Source organism: Cavia porcellus, unplaced genomic scaffold (assembly GCF_034190915.1).
Source record: "Cavia porcellus strain 051 isolate PalLab524CR breed Dunkin Hartley unplaced genomic scaffold, mCavPor4.1 scaffold_22, whole genome shotgun sequence".
NCBI lineage: Eukaryota > Metazoa > Chordata > Mammalia > Rodentia > Caviidae > Cavia > Cavia porcellus.
Genome location: NW_026947505.1, coordinates 41,485,035 through 41,499,616, shown reverse-complemented (window position 1 = coordinate 41,499,616; position 14,582 = coordinate 41,485,035). Strand labels below are relative to the sequence as shown.

The 14,582-nt window shown below is 36.1% G+C and overlaps 1 protein-coding gene across 5 annotated transcripts in view; it reads left to right on the top strand.

Moving 5' to 3' along the window:
* Map3k4 (mitogen-activated protein kinase kinase kinase 4) overlaps nt 1-14,582 on the top strand; it is a 157,151-nt gene that overhangs the window by 120,124 nt on the left and 22,445 nt on the right. For all 5 annotated transcript variants that reach the window (XM_063233096.1, XM_003466360.5, XM_063233095.1 and 2 more), the window contains 9 exons: nt 466-623; nt 5,578-5,694; nt 7,232-7,331; nt 7,426-7,509; nt 8,296-8,562; nt 9,871-10,020; nt 11,987-12,148; nt 12,597-12,730; nt 13,918-13,996. In XM_063233096.1, coding sequence (XP_063089166.1) covers nt 466-623; nt 5,578-5,694; nt 7,232-7,331; nt 7,426-7,509; nt 8,296-8,562; nt 9,871-10,020; nt 11,987-12,148; nt 12,597-12,730; nt 13,918-13,996 — 1,251 coding nt within the window. The remainder of the gene's footprint in view (nt 1-465; nt 624-5,577; nt 5,695-7,231; nt 7,332-7,425; nt 7,510-8,295; nt 8,563-9,870; nt 10,021-11,986; nt 12,149-12,596; nt 12,731-13,917; nt 13,997-14,582) is intronic.

Genomic DNA, 14,582 nt, shown 5'->3' with positions numbered 1-14,582 from the left:
CCAAACAACTGGATAGTGTGATTATAGATCATGATTTTTATGTGATAGCCTTGAAACACTTACATCACAAAAATCTGAATGTCAGGAAGGGATGGTGCAAAGTGTACCAGTTCCTCCCTGCAATTCATAATTCTTTCCAGCCCAAATAAGTAGGCAAAATACTAACTTTTTAAAGAACCATTTACAATGTGTTCATAATGAACATTTCTAAAACTTTTTATTACATTATTCTGTTTTTCTGTACATTGTGAATGTTTTATTTGCATAAAATTTGAAGAGTTGTGAATACTAAATTGCTAAATAAGTTTGCAGGGTGTTTAATCCTTGCTGATGGTGGTGAACAATCTTAACTTCTCTGTATTGCATGCTTTCATGGTTTTGCCCTTCAAATTTATAGCTTTTGTTAAGAGATAAAGTGATGAGTTAATGAATTCGACTCTCAAATATTTGCTTTTGTATTTTAAGGTATATTTTGATTACATGCGAAGCTGGATCCAAATGCTACAGCAATTACCTCAAGCATCCCATAGTTTAAAAAATCTGTTAGAAGAGGAGTGGAATTTCACCAAAGAAATAACTCATTATATTCGAGGAGGAGAGGCACAGGCTGGAAAGCTTTTCTGGTAAAAAATCTTATGCTTTGGTACATGGCTTCCTTCTTTTCTCACTGTCTTCCTGGTTTGCCCATTGATCCTGTTTTGCACATTTGGATGTTCATTCACATGAAAATTAGAGTCACTTGTGACTGTGAGGTGCCCCTCTTCCAAGGTTTGAGCAGTGGTTCTCAACCTGGGCTGATTTGGCCCCCCTCAGAGGCATTGGGCAATATCTGCAGATATTGTTACCATGGAGAGATGCTGCTGGTACCTAGTGGGCAGGGACCAGGGCTGCTGCTGCACATCCTGCAGTGCACAGCAGAGAATTATCCACCCGAAATGTCAGCCTTGAGCTTAAGAGTAAACCTTTTTGATTTTGTTTTGTTGTTGTTATTTTTAATAAAAAAAGGAGAATTGAAATCTGTGAGTGTAGAATAGACCTGTGTGTTTCAGTCTTGGTGGTGACATTGTGAGCCTAAGTATAATTTTCAATGAGTGTTTGGAGAGTATCATCCAGTCACAGCCTCTCTTTATGAACTGGTTTCCATACAGGAAAAGGCTAGGAATGGAAACTGAGGTGCTCTTATGGAGGGTGTGCAGTCACTAGACAGACTGTTTTCTAGAAAATGAGTGTCTTTCTTGAGTCAGGCCCAGGCTGTTGCGCTCAGGGCCAGTTCAGAGGGCTCTTCTGGTGACCGCTGTGACTTGGGGAGAGCACTGGGCCCTGCTGCTGTTCATAGGTGCTAAAGTCTCCCACTTGTGTCCTCCACTGCTGTATTTCTTTTGTGTCTGTTTCTCTCTCTCTTTTTTTTAAAGTTTATTGGTAAATTTTTAGATAAACAAAGTGATCATACTCATTATAGGGAATTTGTACCTATATTTGATATATTTTGATTCCTTTTTTTCCCCACAATCCCGTCTTCCCTTCAAACCCCTCCTCCTCTACCTATTTACAAAGCATTGTTTCCATTTTATCCTTTTCTCAAATCACTTTTTTTCTTGTCCCTTCCCTCCTTTCCCTCCTTTCTCACCCTAGTTCTTTCCTTTTGAACAATTTCTTCTGATTTCCCAGTATCTTTTGTTATATTTTGGTACATATTTATTCTTTCAGTTTCTCACACCAGGGAGACAGTGATGTTTACAAAAGTGAGTCCAGTTTATTTCACTTAGACTGTGGTATTAAGTTGCATCCATTTACCTAGAAATGCCTCAAATTTACCCTTCTTTATGGCAGAGTAGTATTTAATTATATATAAAAACCCACATCTTCTTTATTCATTCCTCAGTTGATGAGCATTTGGATTATTTCCAAGGTTTAGCTATTATGAACTGTGCATGGGTATGTGTATTTATCTGTGGTATGATGTTTTTAATTCTTTTGGGAAGATACCCGGAAGGAGAATAGCTGGGTCAAATGAAACCTGTAATCCTAATTTTTTGAGGAATCTCCATACTGATTTCTATAGTGATTGCATGATTCCATGCTCCTACCAAAAGTGGAGAAGAGTTCCTTTTTCCCCACATCCCCTCCAGCATTTGTTTTAGAATAACTTCTTAACGATAGCTATTCTTTCTAGAGTGAAGAGGAATCTCAGTGTTGTTTTAATTTGCATCTGTCTAATAACCAGTGATGTTGAGCATTTTTTCATATATTTATTTGCATTTGTATTTCTTTATCTTAGAACCATGTATTCATCTCAGATATACATTTTTGCAGCTGGCATCATACTAAATGTTCAAAAATTGAAAGCTTTCACTCTAAAATCAGGAACAAGACAAGAAGGTCCACTAACACCACTCCTGTTCAGTATAGTTCTGGAAACATGACCGGAGCAATTAGATAAGACAAAGAAACAGAAAGAATAGAATTAGGAAAAGAAGAAGTTAAATTACCATTATTTACGCATAACATGACATTCTAATTAGAAGATGCCAGAAACTCTACCAAAAGACTTACTAATTTAATAACCAAATTCAGTAGTATAGCTGGATACAAAATTAACACTCAAAAATCAAGTAGCATTCCTGTCCTGTTTTTCTAAGTGCCCCCGTACCCAGCTCACATGCTCTTTCCTTCCCCTTGCTGTGTCTGGGACTCTGGCTTCCATGTTAGATACTCTTTGGACTCGAGCAGCTCTCCCTGTCCCACTCTGTCTGCCTGGTGTCTGGGTGTCTTGTATCTGTTTTTCTTTTCATCCATCCTGTCTTTGTTTTGAGTGAGCAGCGAACTTGCTCTTGTTTCTTGACTCCCAGATCTTCAGGCTGTCATCCCCAGTCTGACTCACCTTCCTTTCCTAGTCAGCTTCGTTCCCATTTTCAGCATCACTCTCCCTATTTAGGTATTTACTTTGGAGTTTTGAGACAGGGCCTCCTGTTTACAAAAGGTCTATGTCCCTGTTTCTTTCTATCCTTTATTTTGTTCTTTATTTGTACTTTGCCTTACTCATACAAGAGCTGTCACACTATATTTAAGCTTGGGTGTCTGATTTATTTCACTTAGCATTATATTTTCCAGGTGTATCCACTTTTCCTACAATTGTCTACATTTATCTTTCTTTATAGCTTAGTATTCCATTATTTATAAATAGTACCTTTTCTTTATCCATTCATCTCTTGATGGACATATAAACTGCTTCCAGAATTTAGCTATTATAAAGTATGCTTCTATAAACATTGATATGAATATACTGCTGTAATACTGTACTGCTGTAATTTGGAATTTTTATTTTTAGATTTTTGAGAAATCTCCTTATTGATTTCCATAATGGTCGTGCTAGTTTACACAATGTAATAGATTTCCCTTTCAGTACAGCCTCACCAGCATTTGTTATTGAATTTCTTGATGATTGTCATTCTTTCTGCAATAAAGTGAAATCTGAGTTGTTTTAATTTGCATTTCTCTAATGGCCAGAGAAATCGAACATTTTCATATGTTTATTGGCCATTTGAACTACTTCTGATAAGTATTTGCTTGTCCATTTCTTGATCAGGTCTCTTATTTTGGGTGATAAATTTTTCTTTTGAGTTTTTGTATTCTAGATATTCCTCCGAGGAATTGCTTGCAAATTTTTTTCCCCTTTTGTAGATTTTCTCTTCATTGATTGTTTCCTTTGCTGTGCAGGAGCTCGTTAGTTTGATATAATCTCATTAGAGACTCTTGCCGTTACTGTATTTCTTATATAATTGGAGTTCTGTTCAGAAAGTCCTTGCCTATTCCTTCAACTTCAAATGTTTTACCTATTTTGTCTTCCAGTAGATTGTTTCTGTTTTAATGTTTAAATAGATGTTTGATCCATTTTGATTTTTAGTCTAATTCATGGTGAGAGATGAGTCAAGCTTTAGTATTTTGGATATAAACAGTCCTGCTTCTATGATCCGTAATTTCCTGTAGTTTATTCTCAGTTCAAGAGCCAGAGTTATTAAATGGGACTTTCAGCCCTCTTTTCTGAGTCTTCCATGAGCCTATTAGTGACAGTGTCTAAGCGGTGGCTGTTGAGGCTGGACACAGTGTGACCTCTCATTAAGTCTTTTCTTCATTTCCTGCTCAGATCTGCTGTGCCTGTTGGACAGTGCTTTTCTGTCCTTCTGTTCTACAATCTAGGAGTGCTTCTGCCGTGGGCCCTGTGCGTTTGCTAATTCCTCAGCTGGACACAGTTATTTTCATGACTCATTTCCCCACTTCCATCAGGTCTTTGTCTAAATGTTGTATTCTCACCATATTTAAAATTGAATTTCCTACCCACCCACACTTTAGCTTTTCACCTTCCAGAGCACTGATTATCCGAAGTAGTTTTAAAAATTTTATTTCTTCTTTATCTCCACCCACTGAAGGACTTTTCTCTGTTTTGTTCACTACCACTTCCAGTATACTGGATGTATGTAGCACAGTGAATACATCCACCCTGGATATCCTTATATCATATTCTTCTTTTTTTAAATGATACTCTTCTTAAAAGCATGTTTCTAATCACATCCCTTTCCTACTTATAGTATTTTAAATCTCACTCACTTTGACTCCCAAATTTGTTCAAACTAATTAGTGTGACACCCAAGGTCCCCACAGCATGGCCCCAGTTTGTTTTTCTGATCTTAGCCACCCAGTGAACACCTTATCTTTTCAGATTAGACAGTTTCACTTCTAACAAACATGCCCTTGCGTGACACATTATATGTATTGTTCCTCGATTATATGTATTGTTCTCTATTTTTTTCCTGACAGGTTCTTTCTTTCCACTATTCTGTTGTTTACAGTCTGCTTTTGCCTACAAGGGCTGCTCTAGGGCTTTCTGGCAGGAAACCTTTTGCCTTTAGTTGGGTATGGTCGTTCTCCTCTGACTGGAGATCTAGCACTGCTGTTTTGTTTACTAGGTTGTAAGTGCCTTTCCTTGAACCTGACCAGGTTAATATACTGTTGTTGAATTTCTGCAAGGCTCACTTAGTTTCCCTTTTTCTTTTATATTATTTTGTGTTTATTGACTCTAGAAAGCTAATTTTGAAGGAACTTTTTTCTTTTTAAAATTTATTTATTTATTTATTTATTGAGAAAAGGTCTCATTATGTAGCCCAGGCTGGCCTCAAACTCATGGTGATCCTCCTGCCTCAGCCTCCCCAGTGCTAGAATTACAAGCATGTGCTACTGTGCCCAGCCGGAAATTTTTTAAAATTGAAAAAAATTTGCTTTGTTTTCCTATTATTTGAGATATTTTACTATACCATTTTGAATATTTTTTTAAGATGGAAGTAATATTTGTGTAATTATCATATAGCCTTTTCAAGTTTTAAGATTTTATGGTCAATAAAATACTGTTAATAATAGAACAAAGATATATACCTGTTATAGATTTCTACTTTTTTATGTTAAGCCTAATTTTTATATTAAAAGAAAATTCTAACTTTTAAACTATTGTAGCAAAAGCTGAAATGTTCAGTTTTGGTACAATTTTTCTTTTCTATTTTATTTTTGTTATTTTTGTTTCCTTAGTGACATTGCAGGAATGCTGCTAAAATCTACAGGAAGCTTTCTAGAATTTGGCTTACAAGAGAGCTGTGCTGAATTTTGGACCAGTGCTGACGATACCAGTGCCTCTGATGAAATACGGTTGGAGTTGCACTTTCTTTCCTATTATATTTCTTATTACATGTAGTTTTATTTTTAGTAATGAGCCTAGCTAGAGTCATCCTTTTTCAAACCCAGTTGTATTAGAGTGGAGGAATTTGGGCACTATAACTGTAACAGGGCCTTATTTATTACTGTCTCATCTTTTCATGTGATCTATATCTATAACTATCCATCTAGTTATGATTTTATGTATTTTCTCTGAAAGTGAACTTAGAATTTAGCAAAATAAAAACAGTACTTTTACAGAAAGGGATAAAGTTGACTCAAAATGAGTAGAATTATCTCCATCCATATTTTCTGGAACATCTGTAATTAAGTTACGTTTTTGTTCTTAAAACTTCTATAGCAGTACATTGATACTTCTTAATAACATTTGATACATTTTTATTGTATTATTATGCTTTATTCCTTTTGTTTCAGTATATAAAACCATGGCTTACTCATCTGTTAATTTCTATAATTTTATACAGAGTCTATTTAGGTTAAATAATTGAAATTGCTACTTTTTTTGTGGGATACCATAGATACCAGCGTATACCTAGTGCTGTGTCGTGGCTGTGTATCAGTAATTTCATATGATTCGGCCTTCATAAATGCTTAGATGCAGCTGATTTCTCCAGAGCTAAAATGTTTTCTGTTACTACTGAAACAAAATTTGATGAAAAATACTATCCAAAGTTTGGGATTCAGAACACTTGAGATGTCCTTATGTCTGGGTTAAAGAAAGAAATTCCCACATAGATTCTCATCTGAGAAAATACCAAATAGTTGAGAGAGATGGGGTGAATCAGTTCACAGCTTTTTTTTATAGTTTTAAAGTCTAACATTGTAGTTTCAAAATAAATATAATTCGAGAATTAAGATGCTGAACTAGAGAATAACCCTTATGATGCTCTAATTGTTTATAGGGATGAATCTAAAAGGCACTTTATGTATAGTGGAGTGAGAAAGCTGGCTTATCCTGGGTACTATGCACATCTTCCAAACTTCTCCATGATGTCTTAGCTGCTGTGTTGAGATCAGCTGTGATGGGAGGCGTATACCACACAAATTGACACACATACTATGAGACGATGTTTGAGGAAGCTGATTGTTTAGCACTTATCAGACTGCACTGTGTGTGTATTAGATTATGAGCTGAGTATCAATAATGTATCATAAAATCAAAAACTTTTCAATGAAATATTTATAGAGTCTATAAATTACCATTACTTGAAAATTATTAAATGTACCCTACTTATGTATCTACTGTGAAGAGCAGTCTGGGGATATGGCTTAGTGGTAGAGTGTTTGTCTACCATATGTAAGGCCTTGGCTTTGATTTTCTCACCCCACAACCTTCCCCCACCCCCACAAAAAAGCAAAACAAAACTGAGGAGCAAGTTCTGAATATTTTTAATACATTCTCAATAATTGCTCGAACCCATTGAAAACACCATAGTCTTTGCTACAGTGCTTTGGAATTTGCTTTTCTTTGTGTTTGGTGCCTTCTGACTGAGCTTCCATCTCCTGGTAGGAGATCCGTCATAGAGATCAGCCGAGCACTCAAGGAGCTGTTCCATGAAGCCAGGGAAAGAGCCTCAAAGGCACTTGGATTTGCCAAAATGTTGAGAAAAGTAAGTTTATGTATCTGTCAGGCTATTATCTTTTTCCTGGTTTTTCTTTTGTCTTTCTTTTCCTAAAGAAATTTCTTTGTAACTGTGACCTTAGGACCTGGAAATTGCAGCAGAATTTACCTTCTCAGCTCCAGTTAGAGACCTGCTGGATGTTCTGAAAGCAAAACAGTATGTTAAGGTAAACACCCTGCTCTGTTCTAAAGTAAGCACACTCTTCCATAAGGGTCCCGTTAATAAATGTTTCAGGCTTTTTCCCCCCATACATTAACCCCAGTTACAGGATTACCCCATACTTTCACAGTGCAATAATTAGGAAAAGAAACTGTTCCATACTTGATTCATTAACTTAAGAATGTAGTTAATTACTCATTTAGTATATTTAGTTTTATATATTTGTATGTTTTTAAAATAATTTATAGGAGTGTAATGTTGATCTGAATCACTTTGTTTTTTTCCCTTATAGTTCCAAAAGCAATTAAAAGTTTATATGGCACCATCTTTATTTCCCTTTAAATTATAACCGTTTTTAGCAGTTCTGAATCATACATATATGTATGATGTCACTGAAAATTGCATGCCAACCAAAGAATGTGTCAAGTAGGGTAGTATGTGCGGCCTTTAGATCATCATATTGGTGACCGTCATTAAAATGATCCCTGGGAGGTTTTCTGTGACCCCCCCCTCCCCACTTCCAGGAGTATTTTCTCTGTTATTGAAAGTAAAACAGTGCAGAGGTGTTCTTGTCACTGGAGAAACCTGGAGTGACCTCCCACAGTCTATTCCCAAGCTGTGCTCTCCTTCAATCACACTAAATCAAGCTCCTTGAAGTCCTCTTGCTGCTTAGATCAACATTTTTCCATAATCCTCTACCATAAACTTGCTTGTCTTTTTCTAGTTTGCTTTTTAATAACACATTCTGTATGTACAGTGTTCCTTAATGTGAGATGGGATTTTTTCTTTACAGGTTCAGATTCCTGGCTTAGAAAACTTGCAAGTGTTTGTCCCAGACACCCTTGCTGAGGAGAAGGGTATCATTCTGCAGTTACTCAATGCCGCTGCAGGAAAAGACTGTTCCAAAGACCCAGATGATCTGCTCATAGATGTTTTTCTGCTTCTAACGAAGCATGGGGATCGAGCACGTGACTCAGATGATGGCTGGGGCACATGGGAGGCACAGACTGTGAAAGTAATGCCCCAGGTGGAGACTGTTGATACCCTGAAAAATATGCAGGTCGGTCCTACTTTGTGTCTCTTCCAGCTGTATTATTTTCTTAAAATATTGTACTTTTAGGGAAAATGAATTGTTAGCTGCTCACGAATGATTGGTTTAACTGCCTTTCTAATCTCAAGTGTGTCCTTTCCCACGGCATGCCACTGTGAATTGCCATGTAATTTTCAGCATTAATTTATATTAAAATATTCCTAGTTCTATTAAGTACAATATGTTAAATTACACTGAAACATTTGAAGTAAGTCATATATTTTATTTATACCTTTACTTGGTATAGTCATATAGTTACATCTAGAGACCTGAGATCTAAAAGAAATTAACTTAATAAAATTATCACAAGGAATGATCTTACTTACATAATTTGTAGTTCCAGAAATCCCCTAAGTACTCTGGCTTAGTAATGTGTGCAGTTTTCATTTTTATAGTAAAGACTGACATCTGCCCACCTAACAAGGATCCTGATTAGTTTATGTAACTTGCTAAGACTATAAGGAGACTTCATATGTTATATCTGTCAGGCTTAGGAGTGGTTAATATTTACGCTCATCTCACATGCAGCCTCTGTCCCCCACCAGCTACAGGTCTGTTCTTTCTCCTGCCTTCCCTGAATGGATGGTGTGCTTGTTAAGCCAGAAATGTGACAGTTAATATAAATTTAGCCTCCCACCCTCCCAGTTAATCACTAGCTTGGCAAGCCGGCACTGTGTGCAGTAATTGATCCTATCCCTGCCCCGCAGCCGCTGCCATAGTCAGATATCATCATTCCTTTCCAGAACTATTACAGTTTCTTACCTTTAGTTTCTGTACTTGAAATGTCCATGCCCTGCTCCAGTTATATTTTTTGATTGTTTTGGTACTTTGTCAATGATCGTTATTATACATAGCTCTGCTTAAATTAGTGCGGTGAGTATATCTCTTACAAGAATAAAAATTATATGGTCTTGGTCTCTTAATGAGACCCTTCATCTGATCCCACTCTTATTCTTATCTTTTCTGTCTTCACACGTGTGTGAACACACGTACACACTGTACCAGCAGCTCTAGTCCCTTTGGAGGTCTAGACTGTTTGAAAGCTGTCATGTCCACAGTTGCACAAGCTTCTCCACTATACTGAGGGCCTCGGTGTCAGTACCCATTGCAGTGTGTTGCTCTCTAGGTGCACCTTTGCTTGCAGAAGACTGGTGAGATGGTTCGTCTGGTAGCCCGGACGTTGGCATTGTTTCTGGACAGTTTGTTTTGGGTGTGGAACTAGAGTGGGAAAACAGTCAGCGATTTGCTTTTATGCCCTATGTTTGGTTTTCTTCGCAGGTGGACAATCTTTTACTAGTCGTGATGCAATCTGCTCATCTCACAATTCAGAGAAAAGCCTTCCAGCAGTCCATTGAGGGACTTATGACGCTCCGACAAGAGCAGACATCCAGTCAGCCAGTCATTGCCACAGCTTTGCAGCAGCTCAAGGTACTTCATTGTATCCTGCCTTGTGGCGGAGGTCTTTGCTTGGGGTACCGTGCTGTGGAGGAAATGAAGAGTGTGATATGATGTCATTTGAACTTAAATTGTTAAGTTGTATCCTTAAATACATTTTTTCCATGTTTAGATAGGAAAGAAAGTTCTGAATCTTTCTTGGAACTGTGAAACTTTAGAGTTGAAAGGATAGAAAATTGAGTAATTCTTTGATGTTAATGATAACATAGCTGGTTAGTAGCAAAGCTGAGATTGGCATTTAGGTCTTTTCATATCATATTAGTTTTCTCCTTTAGCAATTTCCAGTTTTTCCCGTAGCAGTGATGTTTATTTATTCCTTTATTTTATAGATAACTCAGCAGAATTCACTGTGATAGAGAAAACAGTTGTAGATAAATACAAACATAAAGATTTTCGAAGTCTGTGACCAGTCAGAGCCGTCCATTCTTTTCCCTTTGTTTCTGTTTTCACCGCTTTCTCTTTTGTACCATGTTTAGTAGTCCTGGTTCATCTACAGTTTTCCATGAGCCATCAGTTATGTCTTCTCAGTCACCTTCTTGAAGAAGCAGTCCCTCAAATGGCTTTAGTTCTGTCAGTCTGATGTGTCTTACTTCTCTGTAAATCTCTCATAACTTGCAATCCCACTGTCTTATCAGAGCAGGGTGCTTTTGTCTTGCTTTGAGCCAGTGAATTCTGGAGAGTGTAAGATTTTATGAGTTGATTATTTTTGAACTTAGGAAATTTATAGCTCTAAGGACCTAACTTGTCACACTTACGTACAGAAGAGAAAGAACTTAGTACTTCCTTATAGCATCTGGGAATTCAGCTTGGGAGGATGCATTCTGGGAAGGAACTAACAAAAGAAACATTTGAGCATTGATGTCATTGGGTCAAGGTTATGGGTCCACTGCCTGGATGTCACATGGTCTGATTTGGCTGGATCTTCATTCTCAAATAGGAAAGTAGTAGACTGGTGAAATAAGGAGGTCCAAAGTTTATTTTTTGAGAGATACTAGATTTGCTTGTTTTTTTTTTTGTTTTGTTTTGTTTTGTTTTGGACGTTTTTTGTTTTTTCTTTTCTTCTTTTTCTTTTCTTTCTTTCTTTTTTTTTTTTTTTTTTTTTTTTTTTTTGGTAGGACTCAGGGAGTTATTGAAGATTTTGGAAGACTATTTTGTAACACTATGTGGGGGTGATTGCCTGATGCATACCATGCATACACAGAAGTGTTTAAGGACAGCTGGGAAGGGAGAGGAATTTGGAGCTGTTTTAATATGGCTTAGAGAGACATGAAAAGCTTGCATTAGGGCCAGGTTTCTTAAACTTTGCACTATTGACATTTGAAACCAGTAATTTTTTGCTGGTGGGGCGTCTATCTTGTGCACTGTAAGATGTTTAGCAGTATCTCTGCCCGCTAGCCTCTGGATGCCAGTGGATTCTGCCTTCTCCCAATTTTTATAAACAAAACTAGATTCAGACATTGCCAGTACTACCTCTGGTGGTTGACACACAAAATACTGAAGATAGAACATCTATTCAAAGACCAGGTGTGGTGGTACTTGCCTGTAATCCCAGTGCTGGAGGGACTGAGGCAGGAGGATCACCTGGGCTACATAATGAGTTCAAGGCTAACCTGAACTAAATAACAAGACCTTGTCTGGAACAAACAAACAAACATAATTAATCAAAATTAAAAATAGCAAAGACCAAATTGTAATTAGGCATTACCATTTAAAATGGACTTTTTCCCATTTTGTGTTCTGTAGATATTAAAGAATGCCTAAAAGTGCAAATAAAAATATTTCCTTTATATTTCATTCCTTTTGATAATTAGAACAAATGTGGCTGGAATATATTGTAGTGATAAATATCTGTGATGATGAATGAAACGTTCCTTTAAAATGCAGTAACTGTTATGTGATTTGGTTCATTTTGGATTGATTGTGATTTGGGATTCTTCAGAATGATGCACTACAACTATGCAACAGAATAAGTGATGCCATTGACCGAGTGGACCACATGTTCACATCAGAATTTGATGCTGAAGTTGATGAATCTGAGTCTGTCACACTGCAGCAGTACTACCGAGAAGCAATGATTCAAGGCTACAATTTTGGGTTTGAGGTAAGTATAAAAGGAGAGGAAAAAATATAGTGTAGCTTGGTAATTGCTTTGTAGCTTCCTTACCAGAAGTATTATGAATCTTTTAGGGCAAATTAATATTATAATTATACCTTAGTGAAATATGCCATCTTACATCCCTGCTGTATATCAGAAGTGTCTTCTTTTTAAATTACCTTATAGTTGCCCAGTTTTTATTTTGTGCTAATAACTATATACTAAATTTAACACTTTCTTTAATGTTTAATATCATGAAACTTCATACGTAATTTAAACTTATGAATAAAACATGAAACTTTGAGACACTATAATTTTAGTACTATTCAGAATATATAGGTTTTAATAGAATTTTGCCTTTTGTTTTTAGAAAATGGCACTTTAAACTGACACTATAGTGTGTAGGTATTATTATGGTTTTCTTAATTTTAATATATATGACATCTTCTTACAGTATCATAAAGAAGTTGTTCGCTTGATGTCGGGAGAGTTTAAACAGAAGATAGGAGATAGATACATAAGCTTTGCCCGGAAATGGATGAATTATGTGCTGACTAAATGTGAAAGTGGTCGAGGTACCAGACCAAGGTAATGACCAAATAACTTGTTTCCTGTGTGAGTTGAGTGTGGTTGATAGTATTTTGTTCCTGTGTTAGATGGGATTTCTGAACAGACAGTAACAGGAGAGAACATTCTAAATACTGTAGTGATCAGGGATCTTGTTTTGTTTTGTTTTTAGTGAAAATATGCAATCTTAGGAAATTTATTTTAAAAAAAATGAACCCAGACTGAGCGAGTTACTGTTAAGGGAGTTCACATTATCCATGGGCAAGTCTTCCTGATTGCTAATCTCTGTGGAGTTTTGTTTGTTGGGTTGGTTGGGTTTTTCTTTGTTCTTTTTGTTTTGCTGTTTTTTTGAAACAGCATCTCACTATGCAGTTCAAGCTGGTCTTGAACTCTTTATGTAGCCCATGCTGGCCTGGAACTTATGGTGATCCTCCTGCCTCAGGCTGCTGAGTGCTGGGATTACAAGTGTGCACCACCATGGTGAGCTTGTTAGTCTCTTATTTGCCTCTCATAATTAAGCCTGTTACTTGTGTAAATGGGAATCAAATGGGTAAAGTTTACCTAGCAGTCAGCCATTTTAGAATTTATATGAGGAAAACATAAAATATCTGTGATATGTTCATTAGTAACTACACAGAAATGAACGATGACAATGATGATGGCGATTTCGGTTTTTTTGATATAGGCTATCACTATGTAGTTTAGGCTGGCCTTGAATCTATGGCAGTCCCCTGGCCTCAGCCTTCTGAGGTTTGGATTATAGACATGCACGATTGTAAGCACGATTGTTAAGTATTAGGACTGAAAAGTTAGCTGGATGTTCTGTAGTTCATATTGGAAGAACATCATGGGATGCTTTAATGCCATTTCCAAGTTAAAGAAATACAAGTTTGCTACAATTAGGACTAACAGTAGGAACATTTCATATGTCTTATAAAAATATAAATGGACACCCATATTCTAATATCTTCTGTGTTTTCTGTTCTTAAATATAAAAAATTTTTAAAAGCCATTCTGTGTTTTCCCCCAAAAGGTCACCTATAACTCACTTCAAACTAGGCATTTATGTAAAACAAAAAAAAAAAGGTATTTTATCCTATAAAGTACTGTGATTTTCTAATTACAGTATTTTCAATATTGTATAGTGTAAGAGTACTACAAACATTTTCTTGGTTATTTTGTAATTCTCAACCATTTTTATGCGACAGGTGGGCAACTCAAGGATTTGATTTTTTACAAGCCATTGAGCCTGCCTTTATTTCAGCTCTACCAGAAGATGACTTCTTGGTATGGAATATTTGAAAGGTTTTTTTTTTTTTTTCATTAAAAAATAAACAAGTTGATCATTTTTGTTCCCTAATTATATGTTCTTAAATAAGTAATAATAACTGTTAAATATTTTATGTAATTATAGTAATGATGTTGAAAAGTTAAAGCATGCTTAGTAACATAATGAGATCTCTAGTCCTCTTTCTATAACAATGGTGTTCAGTTAAGTCAGAGTCTAGTTGTTTATAAACCCTGGCACTTCTAAAATATGAATTTTCTGTGTTTTATAAACTGTCAGCTTCATTGCTGCTTTTTGGCAAGTTAATGATGACTAAGGACTAATTGTGTCACTTAAATGTCCATCATTTGAAGTCATAATGCCAGTATTATTAGTGTTAATACTGTTCCAGTAAGTTCCATGAAGTCTGAAAGATAGAAGGTAAATTTATTTCATTTTTAATTTCCCAGTAGTAGACATGATTTTATGAAAGATCCTCTGTTATGGTTGTCATTTTATTATGGGAGACTGATTACTATTGTACTTTTTTTATGAAAACAAAATTTTATGCTACAGGTTTTGTTTATATTACATATTTTTAAACTA